The 19,420-nt window shown below is 42.8% G+C and overlaps 1 protein-coding gene across 7 annotated transcripts in view; it reads left to right on the top strand.

The window, feature by feature from the left end:
* LOC111959630 (DDB1- and CUL4-associated factor 6) overlaps positions 1 to 19,420 on the top strand; it is a 79,731-nt gene that overhangs the window by 57,102 nt on the left and 3,209 nt on the right. For 4 of the 7 annotated variants that reach the window (XM_023981345.3, XM_023981344.3, XM_070437551.1 and 1 more), the window contains 6 exons: positions 1,029 to 1,254; positions 7,228 to 7,340; positions 7,581 to 7,983; positions 8,116 to 8,157; positions 10,628 to 10,766; positions 13,557 to 13,713. In XM_023981345.3, the coding sequence (XP_023837113.1) occupies positions 1,029 to 1,254; positions 7,228 to 7,340; positions 7,581 to 7,983; positions 8,116 to 8,157; positions 10,628 to 10,766; positions 13,557 to 13,713 (1,080 nt within the window). Of the gene's footprint in view, positions 1 to 1,028; positions 1,255 to 7,227; positions 7,341 to 7,580; positions 7,984 to 8,115; positions 8,158 to 10,627; positions 10,767 to 13,556; positions 13,714 to 15,819; positions 15,921 to 19,420 lie in introns of those variants that run through there. The other 3 variants (XM_023981343.2, XM_023981341.2, XM_023981342.2) reach the window with 3 other exon arrangements.

The raw sequence follows: 19,420 nt of genomic DNA, 5'->3' as shown, positions 1-19,420 counted from the left end.
GGAAAGTCACATTATGCTGGCTTGCAAAGTGTTATATAATTCCTATTGGAATCCACTCAGATCTAGGATATTAAACAAATGGAACTTTTAATCACCCGCAATCTGCAGTTAGAATGTCTGTCAAGGTAGGGAAGATAGATAAATTAGACTACCTAAACCATATAAACTGGAACAACCATCTCAATAATGGGTGAAATAAGTCCAACCACTTACAGATTGAATTAGTGAAGTAAAATGTGTTATTTATCTTTGTGTATTATAAGATCTATTAATCAATGTGCATGCAGAAACATAGATATTAAACAAACTATTCTAAAAAGCAACCTGCAACAAAGCATCCTGGGAGATATGATCATGAGGGCCCTCCCACGTATTTTTCACTCAGAGTTGACGCAGTAGAGTAACGATTCCACTGTGATTCAAATAACACTTAATTTATTCACCGCATGTGGCGTCAATTTCAATCACACAGGTTAACCCCACTTGAACAACACTCCGATATAACACTCGCAACACTTTTTTTTTACCTCAACACCAAGATTTTAACACCAGCAAATTTGCTGTGGGTTTTTTGCATTGCCATTGACCTACCTCAAATAACAATGCTGCATGTTGTCATCATATTATATTGTCCTATATAGTAAAAAACATCAAATATAATCTAGTTGACATGTTTTTAACCAACACAACTACAGTCTACATTCTGCAAAGTGCTAACACTGAAATGGAATACAAAGTGGTTTTATCTATTTGCTAAAATATTTTTAGTCTACACACTAGTTCAAAAGCAACCAATGATTATTGTTTTATCACAAAGTCTCAAATGTACCCAATGTCTTACGATGAATAACTGGGTTGAAAATGTATGGAGGCTAGTAGTGATTTTTACTTTGGTAACCAGGAGCCACTCAAAGACAAAACTATTGTCATATATAAAGCTAATATATTCCACTTTATTAAATAATCTATCTTTTTCTACTTCCCTTTCTTGCTCTCGCTCGCTCGCTTTCTCTGTCTTTGTCTCTCAGGAGCATCAGAAGCTGTGAGTCTGGAGCGAAGTGCTYGAGGGAGTTCAATCAAGGTGAAAACCCAGTCTGTATCTGCCAGTGTAGCTGGAACCTCGTCCGGGGCACCCAGTAGCAGTACTGGACCAGGAGGTAGCCGAGCCAGCACAGCAGAACCAGTCCTGAGTTTACACTACAGCACAGAGGGAACCACCACCAGCACCATCAAACTGGACTTCACTGACGAGTGGTGAGCAAGCGACTCTCTGACTCCACAGCCTAAAAGGCCAGAAGCACAACTTTACCCTATTCAAACTTTATGAGCTGATTTCACAGACCAGGTTAAGCCTACTGCTGGAATGAAAAGCACGCTCCATGGAGATTTTTTTTGTTGTGACTTTGTTTTATTATTATAATTTTTATAAGACCTTACAAACACAACACAAAAACAAACAAAAACAAACAAACAAAATGGCCACTATACCAAACATTCTTTAAAGTGATCAACATACACTACATGGCCAAATGTATGTGGACACCTGCTCGTCAAACATGTAATTCCAAAATCATGGTGGTTAATATGGAGTTGGTCCCCCCTTTGCTGCTATAACAGCCTCCACTCTTCTGGGAAGGCTTTCCACTAGATGTTGGAACATTACTGCAGGGACTTGCATTCATTCAGCCACAAGAGCATTAGTGAGGCCGGTCACTGATGTTGGACGATTAGGTCTGGCTCGCAGTCGGCGTACAATTCATCCCAAAGGTGTTTGATGGGGTTGAGGTCAGGGCTCTGTGCAGGCCAGTCAAGTTCTTCCACACCGATCTCGTCAAACCATTTCTGTGTGGAACTCGCTTTGTCCACGGGGCATTGACATGCTAAAAAAGTTGGAAGCACAGAATCGTCGAGAATGTCATTGTAAAATAAAATTTGATTGGTCACATACACATGGTCAGCAGATGTTATTGCGAGTGTAGCGAAATGCTTGTGCTTCTAGTTCCGACAGTACAGCAATATCTATCAATTAATATTTAACATGTAATCTAACAATTCCACAACAACTACCTAATACACACAAATCTAAGTAAGGGGATGGAATAAGAATATATCATATAATATGATGACCGAGCGGCATAGGCAAGATGCAGTAGATGGTATAAAATACAGTATATACAGTGGGGAGAACAAGTATTTGATACACTGCCGATTTTGCAGGTTTTCCTACTTACAAAGCATGTAGAGGTCTGTAATTTTTATCATAGGTACACTTCAACTGTGAGAGACGGAATCTAAAACAAAAATCCAGAAAATCACATTGTATGATTTTTAAGTAATTCATTAGCATTTTATTGCATGACATAAGTATTTGATCACCTACCAACCAGTAAGAATTCCGGCTCTCACAGACCTGTTAGTTTTTCTTTAAGAAGCCCTCCTGTTCTCCACTCATTACCTGTATTAACTGCACCTGTTTGAACTCGTTACCTGTATAAAAGACACCTGTCAAAACACATTCAATCAAACAGACTCCAACCTCTCCACAATGGCCAAGACCAGAGAGCTGTGTAAGGACATCAGGGATGAAATTGTAGACCTGCACAAGGCTGGGATGGGCTACAGGACAATAGGCAAGCAGCTTGGTGAGAAGGCAACAACTGTTGGCGCAATTATTAGAAAATGGAAGAAGTTCAAGATGACGGTTAATCACCCTGGTCTGGGGCTCCATGCGAATCTCACCTCGTGGGCATCAATGATCATGAGGAAGGTGAGGGATCAGCCCAGAACTACACGGCAGGACCTGGTCAATGACCTGAAGAGAGCTGGGACCACAGTCTCAAAGAAAACCATTAGTAACACACTACGCCGTCATGGATTAAAATCCTGCAGCGCACGCAAGTTCCTCCTGCTCAAGCCAGCGCATGTCCAGGCCCGTCTGAAGTTTGCCAATGACCATCTGGATGATCCAGAGGAGGAATGGGAGAAGGTCATGTGGTCTGATGAGACAAAAATAGAGCTTTTTGGTCTAAACTCCACTCGCCGTGTTTGGAGAGAAGAAGAGGATGAGTACGACCCCAAGAACACCATCCCAACCGTGAAGCATGGAGGTGGAAACATCATTCTTGGGGATGCTTTTCTGCAAAGGGACAGGACGACTGCACCGTATTGATGGGAGGATGGATGGGCCATGTATCGCGAGATCTTGGCCAACAACCTCCTTCCCTCAGTAAGAGCATTGAAGATGGGTCGTGGCTGGGTCTTCCAGCATGACAACGACCCGAAACACACAGCCAGGGCAACTAAGGAGTGGCTCCGTAAGAAGCATCTCAAGGTCCTGGAGTGGCCTAGCCAGTCTCCAGACCTGAACCCAATAGAAAATCTTTGGAGGGAGCTGAAAGTCCGTATTGCCCAGCGACAGCCCCGAAACCTGAAGGATCTGGAGAAGGTCTGTATGGAGGAGTGGGCCAAAATCCCTGCTGCAGTGTGTGCAAACCTGGTCAAGAACTACAGGAAACCTATGATCTCTGTAATTGCAAACAAAGGTTTCGTACCAAATATTAAGTTCTGCTTTTCTGATGTATCAAATACTTATGTCATGCATAAAAATGCTAATTAATTACTTAAAAATCATACAATGTGATTTTCTGGATTTTTGTTTTAGATTCCGTCTCTCACAGTTGAAGTGTACCTATGATAAAAATTACACCTCTACATGCTTTGTAAGTAGGAAAACCTGCAAAATCGGCAGTGTATCAAATACTTGTTCTCCCCACTGTACATATGAGATGAGTAATGCAAGATATGTAAACATTATTAAAGTGAATTTTAAAACGACTCGTTATCCATTTATTAAAGTGGCCAATGATTTCAAGCCTGTATGTACAATTGAAGTCGGAAGTTTACATGCACTTAGGTTGGAGTCATTATAACTTGTTTTTCAATCACTCCACAAATTTCTTGTTAACAAACTGTAGTTTTGGAAACTCGGTTAGGACAATCTACTTTGTGCACGACACAAGTAACTTTTTCCAACAAATATTTACAGACAGATTATTTCACTTATAATTCACTGTATCGCAATTCCAGTGGGTCAGAAGTTTACATACACTAAGTTGACTGTGCCTTTAAACAGCTTGGAAAATTCCAGAAAATTATGTCATGGCTTTAGAAGCTTCTGATAGGCTAATTGACATAATTTGAGTCAATTGGAGGTGTATCTGTGGATGTATTTCAAGGCCTACCTTCAAACACAGTGCCTCTTCGTTTGACATCATGGGAAATCAAAAGAAATCAGCCAAGACCTCAGAAAAAAATGTGTAGACCTCCACAAGTCTGGTTCATCATTGGGAGCAATTCCAAACACCTGAAGGTACCACGTTCATCTGTACAAACAATAGTACGCAAGTATTAATACCACGGGACCACGCAGCCGTCATACCGATCAGGAAGGAACGCGTTCTGTCTCCTAGAGATTGCGAAAAGGGCAAATCATTCCCAGAACAACAGCAAAGGACCTTGTGAAGATGCTGGAGGAAACAGGTACAAAAGTATCTATATCCCCAGTAAAACGAGTCCTATTTCGACATAACCTGAAAGGCCGCTCACCAAGGAAGAAACCACTGCTCCAAAACCGCTATAAAAAAAGCCGAGATACGGTTTGCAAATGCACATAGGGACAAATATTGTACTTTTTGGAGAAATGTCCTCTGGTCTGATGAAACAAAAATAGAACTGTTTGGCCATAATGACCATCATTAGGTTTGGAGGGAAAAGGGGGATGCTCGCAAGCCGAAGAACACCATCCCAACCGCGAAGCATGGGGGTGCAGTATCATGTTGTGGGGTGCTTTGCTGCAGGAGGGACTGGTGCACTTTATAAAACAGATGGCATCATGAGGGAGGAAATTTATGTGGATATATTGAAGCAACATCTCAAGACATCAGTCAGGAAGTTAAAGCTTGGTCGCAAATGGGTCTTCCAAATGGACAATGACCCCAAGCGTACTTCCAAAGTTGTGGCAAAATGGCTTAAGGACAACAAAGTCAAGGTATTGGAGTGGCCATCACAAAACCATGATCTCAATCCTATAGAACATTTGTGGGCAGAACTGAAAAAGCGTGTGCGAGCAAGGAGGCCTACAAACCTGACTCAGTTACTCCAGCTCTGTCAGGAGGAATGGGCCAAAATTCACCCAACTTATTGTGGGAAGCTTGTGGAAGGCTACCCGAAACGTTTGACCCAAGTTAAGCAATTTAAAGGCAATGCTACCAAATACTAATTGAGTGTATGTAAACTTCTGACCCACTGGGAATGTGATGAAAGAAATAAAAGCTGAAATAAATCATTCTCTCTACTATTATTCTGACATTTCACATACTTTAAGAAAAGTGGTGATCCTAACTGACCTAAAACAGGGAATTTTTACTAGGATGAAATGCCAAGAATTGGTGTATGTGGTGTATGTAAGGTGGTGTATGAGGTGTATGTAAACTTCCGACTTCAACTGTATTTCTTTTCTTCTCTCTCCTTCATAACTCACCTTACTTAAAATAGGACATTTGTGGCTGACTAGAGAGCAAGTAAGTCTGCTTAAGACTATATATATTTCTTTGTATTGCATAGAGACATAGTCATTGATCAATAACCTGCATTAAAAGAGAATGGCCACTACGGAGGCACCAAAAAAGTTGCTATCTCACCTGTGCAACAGTACAGGACAGATTTATGTAGGAAGCACCAAAGGGGAAGAGGGTAACGAAGAACACAAGGGATTGATTGTTTTGTTTAGATTTGTATGTATTGTGAATTCATGCCCACTAAGAAGCTTGAGGATTGATCAACACTATTTTCATTGTAGCTGTTTATGTAGTGTATCAACACCTTACATAATGTATAGTCAATGAGACAGAAAATATGTAAAGACTCATCTCAACATCACATGTTGTGGATAATAATTAAGGAATGAATACATTAACATGTGTGACATGGAATGTCAATGGAATTGTGCAGCCAGCCAAACATCTGTTTTTAGGCCGTCATTGTAAATAAGAATTTATTCTTAACTGACTTGCCTCGTTAAATAAATGTACAATTAAAAAATAATAATACCTAACATATAGGGAGAGATCTCAATCTGAACATGGAATCCAATCTGTTAAAACGGTTGATTTTGTATGCCTCCTCCAGATTGCTTGGTATCAGTACACACAGGTATTGCATGTTTCTTTGTCCATTTCACCTTAAATGTACTTTCTAAGCTTGAGAAGTCATGAGTAGAAATGGGCATTATTTTAGTTTTCCCCCAATTCCCTTTGAATCTGTATACAGAACCATATGTGTCCAATGGTAGTGAAAGAAATGACAGAGAATGTTCAGATGAATAAAGTTAAATGTCATCTGCGTACAGTGATATCACATGTTGATCTCCACCAATCTATATGCCCCAGTTTGAGCCATGAGTTCTAATTATTGATGATGTGGCTGAATAAAATAAATAACTAGACAAAGGGGATCCCTGGCTTGTCCCTCTTGATAACTTAAATTATTCAAAGATCAGTCCATTTGTTCGTATAGATGCTTTGGGGGGATTTGTACAATAGCTCAATCCAGGAAATAAATACCGGACCAAAACTACTATTTCTGTATAGTAGGAGGAGGGCTTCTTAAAGAAAAACAGGTCTGTGAGAGCCGGAATTCTTACTGGTTGGTAGGCGATCAAATACTTATGTCATGCAATAAAATGCTAATTAATTACTTAAAAATCATACAATGTGATTTTCTGGATTTTTGTTTTAGATTCCGTCTCTCACAGTTGAAGTGTACCTATGATAAAAAATTACAGACTTCTACATGCTTTGTAAGTAGGAAAACCTGCAAAATTGGCAGTGTATCAAATACTTGTTCTCCCCACTGTATATATATAATACGACTACGTATTATATATATATATATATATAATATATAATACGAGGATTCCGTTGGTAAGTCCATTGCCCAACTAGGACTAAATTACACTTTATTTATTTTATTAATTACAATTATTATATATATTTTTTTATATAAAAATTCTTGATGAAATTACGAACATACCAAACATCGAGGGAAACTGACCCTTGATGTTCTGATTTTTTTCTCATCAAATAAATCCACAATCTCATTTTGGTGACCATGTTTCTCAGGTGTTCTTTAAGAAAGACTCACCCCCCCTCCCCCCCACACACACTTTAGGAGCAGCAGAGCCTCCAGTTCCAGGGGCAGTGGAGGGCCCAAGCAGTCAGAGGCAGCAGGGGCCGTCCAGACCAGAGAGGGACCCTCGGCAGAGAGCTCTGCTTCAGCGCAGGGTGAGGACTAGAGCGGCCTAGTGGCCATGATTGTTACTGCACTCTATGGGATGCCATGTGTAGCACTGATCTGGTGGGCATGACTTCAAACATTGGAGGGTTTTATTCAGTGGGTCACACGAAAACAGCATTAGGTCCACTTAGTTTCTGACATATTGCCCTGACCTAGACAACTGTTTAGTTATTGAGCCTCATACTGACCACATCTCTCTCGCTTTCTCTCTCCTCCTTCAATACCAGCAGCTGCGGCTGGTTTAGAGCCCTCAAGCCAGAGCAGGGTTGCTGCTCCTCACACCGACCCAGTGTGTGAGGCTGGGGGTGCCTCCCCCGCCTCTTCCAGCACCCAGAGATACATGCCCACCCAGGCCGCAGCACAAGTCTCCTCTGTGGGGGAGAGTTTGACTGCCTCGCCCCTGGAGAGGAGCCAGGGTGTGGGTGTGGAGGACACCTCTGGGGGGTGCAGGAGAGAGCAGCCTGCTGGGGAGGGGGGGCATGGGGGTCCAACAGGACCAGGGGGGCAGGGGGTTCCAACGGGACCGGGTGGGCAGAGCCAACCCTCCCGCAGCAACCAGGATTCAGACGACAGTGATGACGACCCAATTCTTATCCCCTCAGCGAGGTACAGAGGAGGACAGGGACAGAGGTACGACTACAGCACGGCAGTTCACACACACACACACACACTATTTTGATGTATATTTTCTCCTTGTTGTGAGGACTCCTTTTCTCTTCTTCTGTGTGGTTTATTACGATGATGATTCTGCTATGCACATAGATCAAATTTCAGAGGATCAGCGGTAGGCGATAGGATGATCAGGTAACATCTGTGTGTTGACAACTAAAACATCTAACCTGCAAGGAGTGCAGTGCTCATAGAAAAACGTGTAACTTCCAAAACTACAGCTACCATGAGTCCAAGCAACCCCCTGAGACTACTGTACGTCTATACCTAGAAGGCGTGGTGTTTGTAGTTTTCACCAGCATTATTAAGCCTTGTGTGTGGGCACTGTTGCGAAACAAACACTAATCGTGTGAGCATGCATATGCATGTGTGTATCACCACCACCATTTGCTAAGAGGAGAGCTATTAGCGTCATCATCCCTGGCAGGTACCTAGTGATATCACCAGGGTAACAGGCAACACCAGTGATGCAACAGCCAATGAATGAATGAATGAAGCCCTACAATCCCTGGAGAAAATGTAGATAATGTCTATTGGTAATATAGCCAGCTTAGACTAAGTGCAGTACTTAGCTTACTCATTGTTTGCACACAACAAGATTGATAGGATAAAGATGTGTACATACTGTATATACAGTGCATTCGAAAAGTATTCAGACCCCTTGACTTTTTTTGAATTTGTTACGTTACAGCCTTATTCTAAAATTGTTGAACTATTTTTCCCCCCCCTCAATCTACACACAATACCGCATAATGACAAAGCAACATTTTTTGCAAATGTATAAAAAATAAATAAAACGGAAATATCACATTTACATAAGTATTCAGACCCTTTACTCAGTACTTTGTTGAAGCACCTTTGGCAGCGATTACAGCCTCTAGTCTTCTTGGGTATGACGCTACAAGCTTGGCACACCTGTATTTGGAGAGTTTCTCCCATTCTTCTCTGCAGATCCTCTTAAGCTCTGTCAGGTTGGGTGGGGAGTGTCACTGCTCAGCTATTTTCAGGTCTCTCAAGAGATGTTTGATCGGGTTCTGGCTGGGCCACTCAAGGACATTCAGAGACTTGTCCTGAAGCCAGTCCTGTATTGTCTTGGCTGTGTGCTTAGGGTCGTTGTCCTGTTGGAAGGTGAACCTTCGCCCCAGTCTGAGGTCCTGAGCGCTCTGGAGCAGGTTTTTATCAAGGATTTCTCTGTACTTTTCTCTGTTCATCTTTCCCTCGATCCTGACTAGTCTCCCAGTCACTGCCGCTGAAAAAACATCCACACAGCATGTTCCTGCCACCACCGTGCTTCACCATAGGGATGGTGCCAGGTTTCCTCCAGACGTTACACTTTCTTCGACCTCATGGCTTGGTTTTTGCTCTGACATGCACTGTCAACTGTGGGACCTTATGTAGACAGGTGTGTGCCTTTCCAAATCATGTCCAATCAATTGAATTTACCACAAGTGGACTCCAATCAAGTTGTAGAAACATCTCAAGGATGATCAATGGAAACAGGATGCACAAGCTCAATTTCGAATCTGTATTTCGTTTTTAATTTTTTATTAATTTGCAAATATTTCTAAAAACCTGTTTTTGCTTTGTCAATATGGGGTATTGTGTGTAGATGAGGGGGGAAAAAAGATTGAATACATTTTAAAATAAGGCTGTAACGTAACAAAATGTGGAAAAAGTCAAGGTGTCTGAATACTTTCTGAATGCACTGTACAAAACAATAAGAACACCTGTTCCTTCCATTACATAGACTGACCAGCTGAATCCAGGTGAAAGATACGATTCCTTATTGATGCCACTTGTTAAATCCACTTCAATCAGTGTAGGTGAAGGGTAGGAGACCAGTTAAAGAAGGATTTTTTTAGCCTTGAGACATGGATTGTGTATGTGTGCCATTCAGAGGGTGAATGGGCAAGACAAAATATTTAAGTGCCCTTGAACGGAGTATGGTAGTAGGTGCCAGGCGCACCAGTTTGTGTCAAGAACTGCAAAGCAGCAGTGTTTTTCACCCTCAACAGTTTTCTGTGTGTATCAAGAATGGTCCACCACCCAAAGGACATCCAGCCAACTTGACACAACAGTGGAACGCTTTCAACACCTTGTGAGTCCATGCCCTGACGAATTGAGGCTGTTCTGAGGGCAAAAAGGGTGGTGGGGGTGCAACTCAATACTAGGAAGGTGTTCTTAATGTTTTGTACACTCTGTAGATAGATAGATAGATAGATAGATAGATAGATAGATAGATAGATAGATAGATAGATAGATAGATAGATAGATAGATAGATAGATAGATAGATAGATAGATAGATAGATAGATAGATAGATAGGCTACAGTCAGAAGTCAAATAAGCACATTGCCCTATCTACAGTATATGTAGGGTTGTATAAGACAGGTGACGGTCAGTTAGCTTGGCATGTGGAGTATTTGCAGCTTGAAGCTGATTCTTTTCCCATGTGATGTTTTGGTCGCTTCAGTATTATCCGGGGGGGAAATCAGCATGATGCTTAGTATTCACTTCCCTCTCTGCAGATATAGAGTGAAAGATATTAACTGTCAATACTGTATATAACTTGTGTGTGTCTCTGCGTCTTCCGGCGTGTGTCACAGACGTTCTGCTGCGGCCCGTATCCAGGAGTTGTTTCGTCGGAGGAAGGAGAGGAGAGAGATGGAGGAGAGCGAGACCCAGAATATCAGGAGACCTTCAGTCAAAATGGTCTACAAGGGACACCGCAACTCCAGGACTATGGTACGCTAATCTTCACTTCCGACTTCGGTTACTTCTGGTCCCTCTTTTACAGCTGATTCTAGATCAGCTCACTTCTACCTGAGCCCCTACTGAAAACATCATGCGAAGAGCAACAAACTCATCATGGGCCAGATATAGAGAAAGATTCTATTAGGACTCTCTAAAGAACTGTGACAATAACTGTTCAACATTAAAAAATAAAAGATTAAGATGGACAAAAGAACAGACACTGGACAGAGGAACTCTGCCTAGAAGGCCAGTATTCCGGAGTCGCCTACATTGTAGAATAATAATTGAACCAGCATCGTTGGGTTTTGGCCAGGGTAGGCTGTCATTGTAAATAAGAACTTGTTCTTAACTGACTTGCCTGGTTAAATAAAGGTTAAATAAAAAAAATTAACACATATGGAATCATGTCGTTACCAAAAAACTGTTAAACAAGTCAAAATATATGTTATATTTGAGTTTCTTCAAAGTAGTCACCCTTTGTCTTGATGACAGATTTGCACACTCTTGGCATTCTCTCAACCAGCATCTGGAGGTAGTCACCTGGAATGCATTTCAATTAACAGGTGTGCCTTGTTAAAGGGTAATTTGTGGAATTTCTTTCCTTAATGCATTTAAGCCAATCATATGTGTTGTGACAAGGTAGGGGTGGTATACAGAATATAAACCTATTTGGTAAAAGACCAAGTCCATATTATGGCAAGAACAGCTCAAATAAGCAAAGAGAAACGACAGTCCACCGTTACTTTAAGACATGGTCAGTCAATGCGGAAAATGTCAATAACTTTATGCAGTTGAAAAAAAACATCAAGCGCTATGATGAAACTGGCTCTCATGAGGACCGCCACAGGAAAGGAAGACCCAAAGTTACCTCTGCTGCAGAGGATAAGTTCATTAGAGTTACCAGCCTCAGAAATTGCAGCCCAAATAAATGCTTCACAGAGTTCAAGTAACAGACACATCGCAACAGCAGCTGTTAGGAGAATGCGAGAATAAGGCCTTCATGGTCGAATTCCTGCAAAGAAACCACTACTAAAGGACACCAATAAGAAGAGACTTGCTTAGGCCAAGAAACATGAGCAATGGACATTAGACCAGTGGAATTCTGTCCTTTGGTCTGAGGGATCCAAATTTGACATTTTTGATTCCAACCACCGTGTCTTTGTGAGACGCAGAGTAGGTGATCTCTGCATTTGTGTTTCCCACTGTGAAGCATGGAGTAGGAGGTGTGATGGTGCTTTGCTACTGATACTACCGGTGATTAATTTACAATTCAAGGCACACTTAACCAGCATGGCTACCACAGCGATACGCCGTCCCATCTGGTTCGTGCTTTTTTGGGACTATAATTTGTTTTTCAACAGGACAATGACCCAAAACACACCTCCAGGATGTGTAAGGGCTATTTGACCAAGGAGAGTGATGGAGTGCTGCATTAGATGACCTGACCTCCACAATCACCCGACCTCAACCCAATTGAGATGGTTTGGGACGAGTTGGACCGCAGAGTGAAGGAAAAGCAGCCAACAAGTGCTCAGCATATGTGGGAACTCTTTCGAGACTGTTGGAAAAGCATTTCTCATGCAGCTGGTTGAGAGAATGCCAAGAGTGTGCAAAGCTGTCCTCAAGGCATAGGGTGGCTACTTTGAAGAATCTCTCATCTAAAATATATTTTGATTTGTTTAACACTTTTTTTGTTTACTACATAGTTCCATATGTGTTATTTCATAGTTTTGATGTGTTCAGTATTATTCTACAATGTAGAAAATTGTAAAAATAAGGAAACCCTTGAATGACTGGTACTGTGTATATATACAGTGCATTCGGAAAGTATTCAGACCCCTTGACTTCCACATTTTGTTACGTTACAGCCTTTTTCTAAAATTGATTAAATAAATATTGTCTATCGTCAATATACACACAATAGCCCACAATGACAACGTGAAAACAGTCAGACCCTTTGCTATGAGACTTGAAATTAAGCTCAGGTGCCTCCTGTTTTCATTGATCATCCTTGAGATGTTTCTACAACTTGATTGGATCCACCTGTGGTAAAATCAATTGATTGGAAATGATTTGCAAAGGCACGCACCTGTCTATATAAGGTCCCACAGTTGACAGGGCATGTCAGAGCAAAAACCAAGTCATGAGGTTGAAGGAATTGTCCGTAGAGCTCCAACACAGGATTGTGTCGAGGCACAGGTACCCAAACATTTCTGCAGCATTGAAGGTCCCCGAGAACACAGTGGTCTCCATTTTTCTTAAATGGAAAAAGTTTCTTCCTAGAGCTGGCCGCCCAACCAAACTGAGCAATCGGGAGAGAAGGGCCTCGATCAGGGAGGTGACCAAGAACCTGATGGTTATTCTGACAGAGTTCCTCTGTGGAGATGGGAGAACCTCCCAGAAGGACAACCACCTCTGCAGCCACTCCTCAGTAAAATGCACATGACAGCCTGCTTGGAGTTTGCCAAGTCTCTGATTGTCCTTGAGTGGGCCAGCCAGAGCCTGGACTTGAACCCTTTCGAACATCTCTGGAGAAACCTGAAAATAGCTGTGCAGCGACACTCCCCATCCAACCTGATAGAAAAAAAATTTATTTAATCAATTTTAGAATAAGGCTGTAACTTAACAAAATGTGGAAGAAGGGGTCTGAATACTTTCTGAATGTATTGTGTATATATACATATACACACACAGACACACTATATATAAGTATGTTTCGAGATGCTTTGAAAGCATTTAACGTTCATTTATCTACGCCAATGATTTGTGTGTTCTCTGTAGATTAAGGAGTCGTGTTTCTGGGGAAACAACTTTGTGATGAGCGGTTCAGACTGCGGACACATCTTCATCTGGGACAGACACACGGGGGAGCACCTGATGCTGCTGGAGGCCGACAATCACGTAGTAAACTGCCTTCAGCCACACCCCTACGACCCCAGTGAGTTGTATTTATTTTGTATTCCTTATTTTAGCAGGTCCGTTGACTGAGAATAGATTCTTATTTACAGCAATGGCCTAGGGAAAGTAACAAAACATAGTAAAAATAATAGTTAACATACACAATGTATAAGAATGCAAATGTTTTTTTATACAAACATAAGATCAAGCATAGAATCATAAGAAACAAACACATTCTCAGTGATTTCCACAACCAGTTGGAGTAGCCAGCCAATTAGTAAAAGTAGCCAACCATGCTTCCAGGACCCGTGTTAAGAAATGTATGCCGAACAATCTCTGTTTTGGTGGCCTCTGGTACATTCCAATGCTAGATTGTATTTTCAAACTGCAACTACCAGAAAATAACACTGATTAAATTGTTCACACTTTTACAGTGTTAGTTTTATCAGCTGTTGTACAATATGATATAAAACACAGGATAAACGTAATTTTGACTGCACTCGGCACTTAAATAGTCCTTAAGAGTCTGCTGACTTCCACAGGCTTCAGGCTTCCTTGAAGAGGTATTTTGTCAGCTATCTGCAATACAGGTATGATTGAAGAATGAAGCAGGTGTTAAACATGGACTTTGCTACACAGAAAGTAGCAATTGACTACTCCGTTGTCAACACTTTGATTTAAATCAGTAGACCTATATCAATATATTTTAAAACATTTCAATCTGTTTTCTTTTGTCATATTTTGGACCAGAGTGAGGCGCACTCTCCACTGCAATGAGAAGAATTCCACCGTCTTCATTGAATGTTTTCATAAGTTATCTGCAGATAATCGCCCAAAAGACTACCAGTATGCAAATTAGGAAGCCAAATGAACGGCTCTTACCGATGCGATTTCGGTAGGCTACTGACAAGTCATTTACTGTTACTGTCTGGCAAGTCCTGATGGACTACATTTCGAAAATACTATATTCTATATTTAGGTTACTTGTCCCGATGCGATACCATGGACATATAATTATGTTGTATGATTTATGGATGGCAAAGATATGAGATTGACTTTATTCAGTCTGTTCAACACATTTCATATACTACATGCATACACACACACACACACACACACGATAACATACGCACTATACATACACATGGATTCAGTACTGTAGATATGTGGTAGTGGTGGAGTAGGGGCCTGAGGGCACACAGTGTGTTGTGAATGTATTGTAATGTTTATTAAAATTGTATAAACTGCCTTAATTTTGCTGGACCCCAAGAAGAGTAGCTGCTGCCTTGGCAGCAAATGGGGATCCATAATAAATACAAATATTAAAGCTTGCTGTTTGTCAATCAAAGCACAGTAAATAGCCTATGCGCCTCCACTCCGTGGCTGCATATGAAACACGCCAGGGTCCGTTAACTTTTTTCCTCAGTGGCCCGGTTGGGCCAGTTGGCCAAAAATACACTGACCCGAACAGCATTTCTACTTTCCCAGACATGGTGTAATTCTTAAATGCATTGGGGTCATGTAGGGCCTATAGGTTGGTGGCTGGTCTCAGACGATCCCGCAGGTGATGACGCCGGATGTGGAGGTCATGGACTGGCGTGGTTACACGTTGTGAGGCCGGTTGGACATAGTGCCAAATTCTCTAAATCGACGTTGGAGGCGGCTTATGGTAGAGAAATGAACATTCAATTCTCTGGCAACAACTCTGGTGCACATTCCTGCAGTCAGCATGCCAATTGCACGCTCCCTCAAAACTTGAGACATCTGTGGCATTGTGTTGTGACAAAACTGCACATTTTAGAGTGACCTTTTATTGTCCCCATCACAAGGTGCACCTGTGTAATGATCATGCTGTTTAATCAGCTTCTTGATATGCCACACCTGTCAGGTGGATGTATTATCTTGGCAAAGGAGAAATGCTCACTAACAGGAAATAAGCCTTTTGTGCGTATGGAAAATGTATAGGATCTTTTATTTCCAGTCATAAAACATGGGGCCAACACTTTACATTTTGCGTTTATATTTTTGTTCAATTTAGCTGGGTCGCCCCTTCCTGCCGCTAGGGGTCCACCGCCCTGCAGCGCCCCAACCCAACACACCCCACTCAGCTTTAGGATCTTACTGAGACATTCATTATTGGTTTCAGGTGTGTTAGGCCAAGGCGACTACCCACAGGACGTCAGACCCACAGGGCCAGGACTGAGCAGCCCAGCAGCTAGGGATTGCCTAAATAGGTATCTCCCCTGACGTGGGCATGTTTTCAATACAGACTCCTTTTGTCGTACTGTATTCCATATAAGGCATCCAGACTTTATGCAGATTTTCCAGCATACAACTAATCTTGTAATTAATCCAATCTAGTGATACATAACTTGACATTTCTGTTATCAGTTGTGACATTGTGGGAGGATAACCAACCTTCCAATTAATGGCAATGCATTGCTTAGTTGCTATAAATTCTATCTTAGAGTTTCTTCTAATGTCTCCAGTATCAAAAGGGCTGCAGGAGGTATCTCATATTTGAAGGATTCTTTCCCGCTGATGAAAGACAAGGGCCATAGGTTTCGAAAGCTGTATCGCAAGCGAGGATTATTGACATTTCTAAACGTTAAAACACAGTGATGGGATTGTAGTTCACATGTTGCTCCCAGCCTATAGACAGAAACTAAAACAGGAAACGCCTGTGCTCAGGTCTGTTCAACGCTGGTCCGACCAATCGGATTCCACACTTCAAGATTGCTTCGATCACGTGGACTGGGATATGTTCCGGATAGCCTCAGACAACAACATTGATGTATACGCTGATTCGGTGAGCGAGTTTATTAGCAAGTGCATCGGTGATGTTGTACCCACGGTGACTATTAAAACCTTCCCTAACCAGAAACTATGGATTGATGGCAGCATTTGCGCAAAACTAAAAGTGCGAACCACTGCTTTTAGTCATGACAAGGCGACCGGAAACAAACAGCGTAGCTATTCCCTCCGCAAGCCAATCAAACAAGCTAAGCGTCAGTATAGAGACAAAGTAGAGTCGCAATTCAACAGCTCAAACACAAGACGTATGTGGCAGGGTCTACAGTCCATCACGGATTACAAAAAGAAAACCAGCCCCGTCGCAGACACAGACGTCTTGCTCCCAGACAAATTAAACAACTTCCTTGCTCACTTTGAGGACAATACAGGGCCACTGACACGGCCCGCTACTAAAACCTGCGGGCTCTCCTTCACCGCGGCCAACGTGAGTAAAACATTTAAACGTGTAAACCCTCGCAAGGCTGCCAGCCCAGACGGCATCCCTAGCCGCGTCCTCAGAGCATGCGCAGACCAGCTGGCTGGTGTGTTTACAGACATATTCAATCAATCCCTATCCCAGTCTGGTGTTCCCACATGCTTCAAGAGGGCCACCATTGTTCCTGTTCCCAAGAAAGCTAAGGTCACTGAGCTAAACAACTATTGCCCCGTAGCACTCACTTCCGTCATCATGAAGTGCTATGAGAGACTAGTCAAGGATCATATCACCTCCACCCTAGACTCACTCCAATTTGCTTACCGCCCCAATAGGTCCACAGACGACGACAATCGCAATCACACTGCATACTGCCCTAACCCATCTGGACAAGAGTAATACCTATGTAAGAATGCTGTTCATCGATTACTGCTCAGCATTTAACACCATAGTACCCTCCAAACTCGTCATTAAGCTCGTGACCCTGGGTCTTGACCCCGCCCTGTGCAACTGGGTCCTGGACTTCCTGACGGGCTGCACCCAGATGGTGAAGGTAGGAAACAACAACTCCACCCCGCTGATCCTCAACACTGAGGCCTCACAATGGTGCGTTCTCAGCCCTCTCCTGTACTCCCTGTTCAGCCATGACTGCGTGGCCATGCACGCCTCCAACTCAATCATCAAGTTTGCAGACGACACTACAGTGGTAGGCTTGATTACCAACAATGATGAGACGGCCTACAGGGAGGAGGTGAGGGCCCTCGGAGTGTGGTGTCAGGAAAATAACCTCACACTCAACGTCAACAAAACAAAGGAGCTGATCGTGGACTTCAGGAAACAGCAGAGGGAGCACCCACCTATCCTCGGCGTACACATCACGGACAAACTGAAATGGTCCACCCACACAGACAGTGTGGTGAAGAAGACGTAACAGCGCCTCTTCAACCTCAGGAGGCTGAAAAAATGTGGCTTGTCACTGAAAACACTCACAAACTTTTACAGATGCACAATTGAGAGCATCCTGTCGGGCTGTATCACCGCCTGGTACAGCAACTGCTCCGTCCACAACCGTAAGGCTCTCCAGAGGGTAGTGAGGTCTGCACAACGCATCACCAGGGGCAAACTACCTGCCCTCCAGGACACCTACACCACCCGATGCCACAGGAAGGCCAATAAGATCATCAAGGACAACAACCACCGAGCAACTGCCTGTTCACCCCGCTATCATCCAGAAGGCGACGTCAGTACAGGTGCATCAAAGCAGGGACCGAGAGACTGAAAAACAGCTTCTATCTCAAGGCCATCAGACTGTTAAACAGCCATCACTAACATTGAGTGGCTGCTGCCAACATACTGACTCAACCTCTAGCCACTTTAATAATWAAAAAATTGGATGTAATAAATGTATCACTAGTCAATTTAAACAATGCCACTTTATATAATGTTTACATACCCTACGTTACTCATCTCATATGTACAGTGGGGAGAACAAGTATTTGATACACTGCCGATTTTGCAGGTGTTCCTACTTACAAAGCATGTAGAGGTCTGTAATTCGTATCATAGGTACACTTCAACTGTGAGAGACGGAATCTAAAACAAAAATCCAGAAAATCACATTGTATGATTTTTAAGTAAATAATTTGCATTTTATTGCATGACATAAGTATTTGATACATCAGAAAAGCAGAACTTAATATTTGGTACAGAAACCTTTGTTTGCAATTACAGAGATCATACGTTTCCTGTAGTTCTTGACCAGGTTTGCACACACTGCAGCAGGAATTTTGGCCCACTCCTCCATACAAACCTTCTCCAGATCCTTCAGGTTTCGGGGCTGTCGCTGGGCAATGCAGACGTTCAGCTCCCTCCAAAGATTTTCTATTGGGTTCAGGTCTGGAGACTGGCTAGGCCACTCCAGGAACTTGAGATGCTTCTTACGGAGCCACTCCTTAGTTGCCCTGGCTGTGTGTTTCGGGTCGTTGTCATGCTGGAAGACCCAGCCGCAACCCATCTTCAATGCTCTTACTGAGGGAAGGAGGTTGTTGGCCAAGATCTCGCGATACATGGCCCCATCCATCCTCCACTCAATACAGTGCTGTCGTCCTGTCCCCTTTGCAGAAAAGCATCCCCAAAGAATGATGTTTCCACCTCCACTGCTTCACGGTTGGGTGGTGTTCTTGGGTTGTACTCATCCTTCTTCTTCCTCCAAACACGGCAAGTGGAGTTAGACCAAAAAGCTCTATTTTTGTCTCATCAGACCACATGACCTTCTCCCACTCCTCCTCTGGATCATCCAGATGGTCATTGGCAAACTTCAGACGGGCCTGGACATGCGCTGGCTTGAGCAGGGGGACCTTGCGTGTGCTGCAGGGATTTTAATCCATGACGGCTAGTGTGTTACTAATGGTTTTCTTTGAGACTGTGGTCCCAGCTCTCTTCAGGTCATTGACCAGGTCCTGCCGTGTAGTTCTGGGCTGATCCCTCACCTTCCTCATGATCATTGATGCCCCACGAGGTG

Source organism: Salvelinus sp. IW2-2015, linkage group LG36, assembly GCF_002910315.2.
Source record: "Salvelinus sp. IW2-2015 linkage group LG36, ASM291031v2, whole genome shotgun sequence".
Taxonomy (NCBI): domain Eukaryota; kingdom Metazoa; phylum Chordata; class Actinopteri; order Salmoniformes; family Salmonidae; genus Salvelinus; species Salvelinus sp. IW2-2015.
The sequence above is the reverse complement of the archived record's forward strand: the minus strand, read 5'-3'. Positions and strand labels throughout refer to the sequence as shown.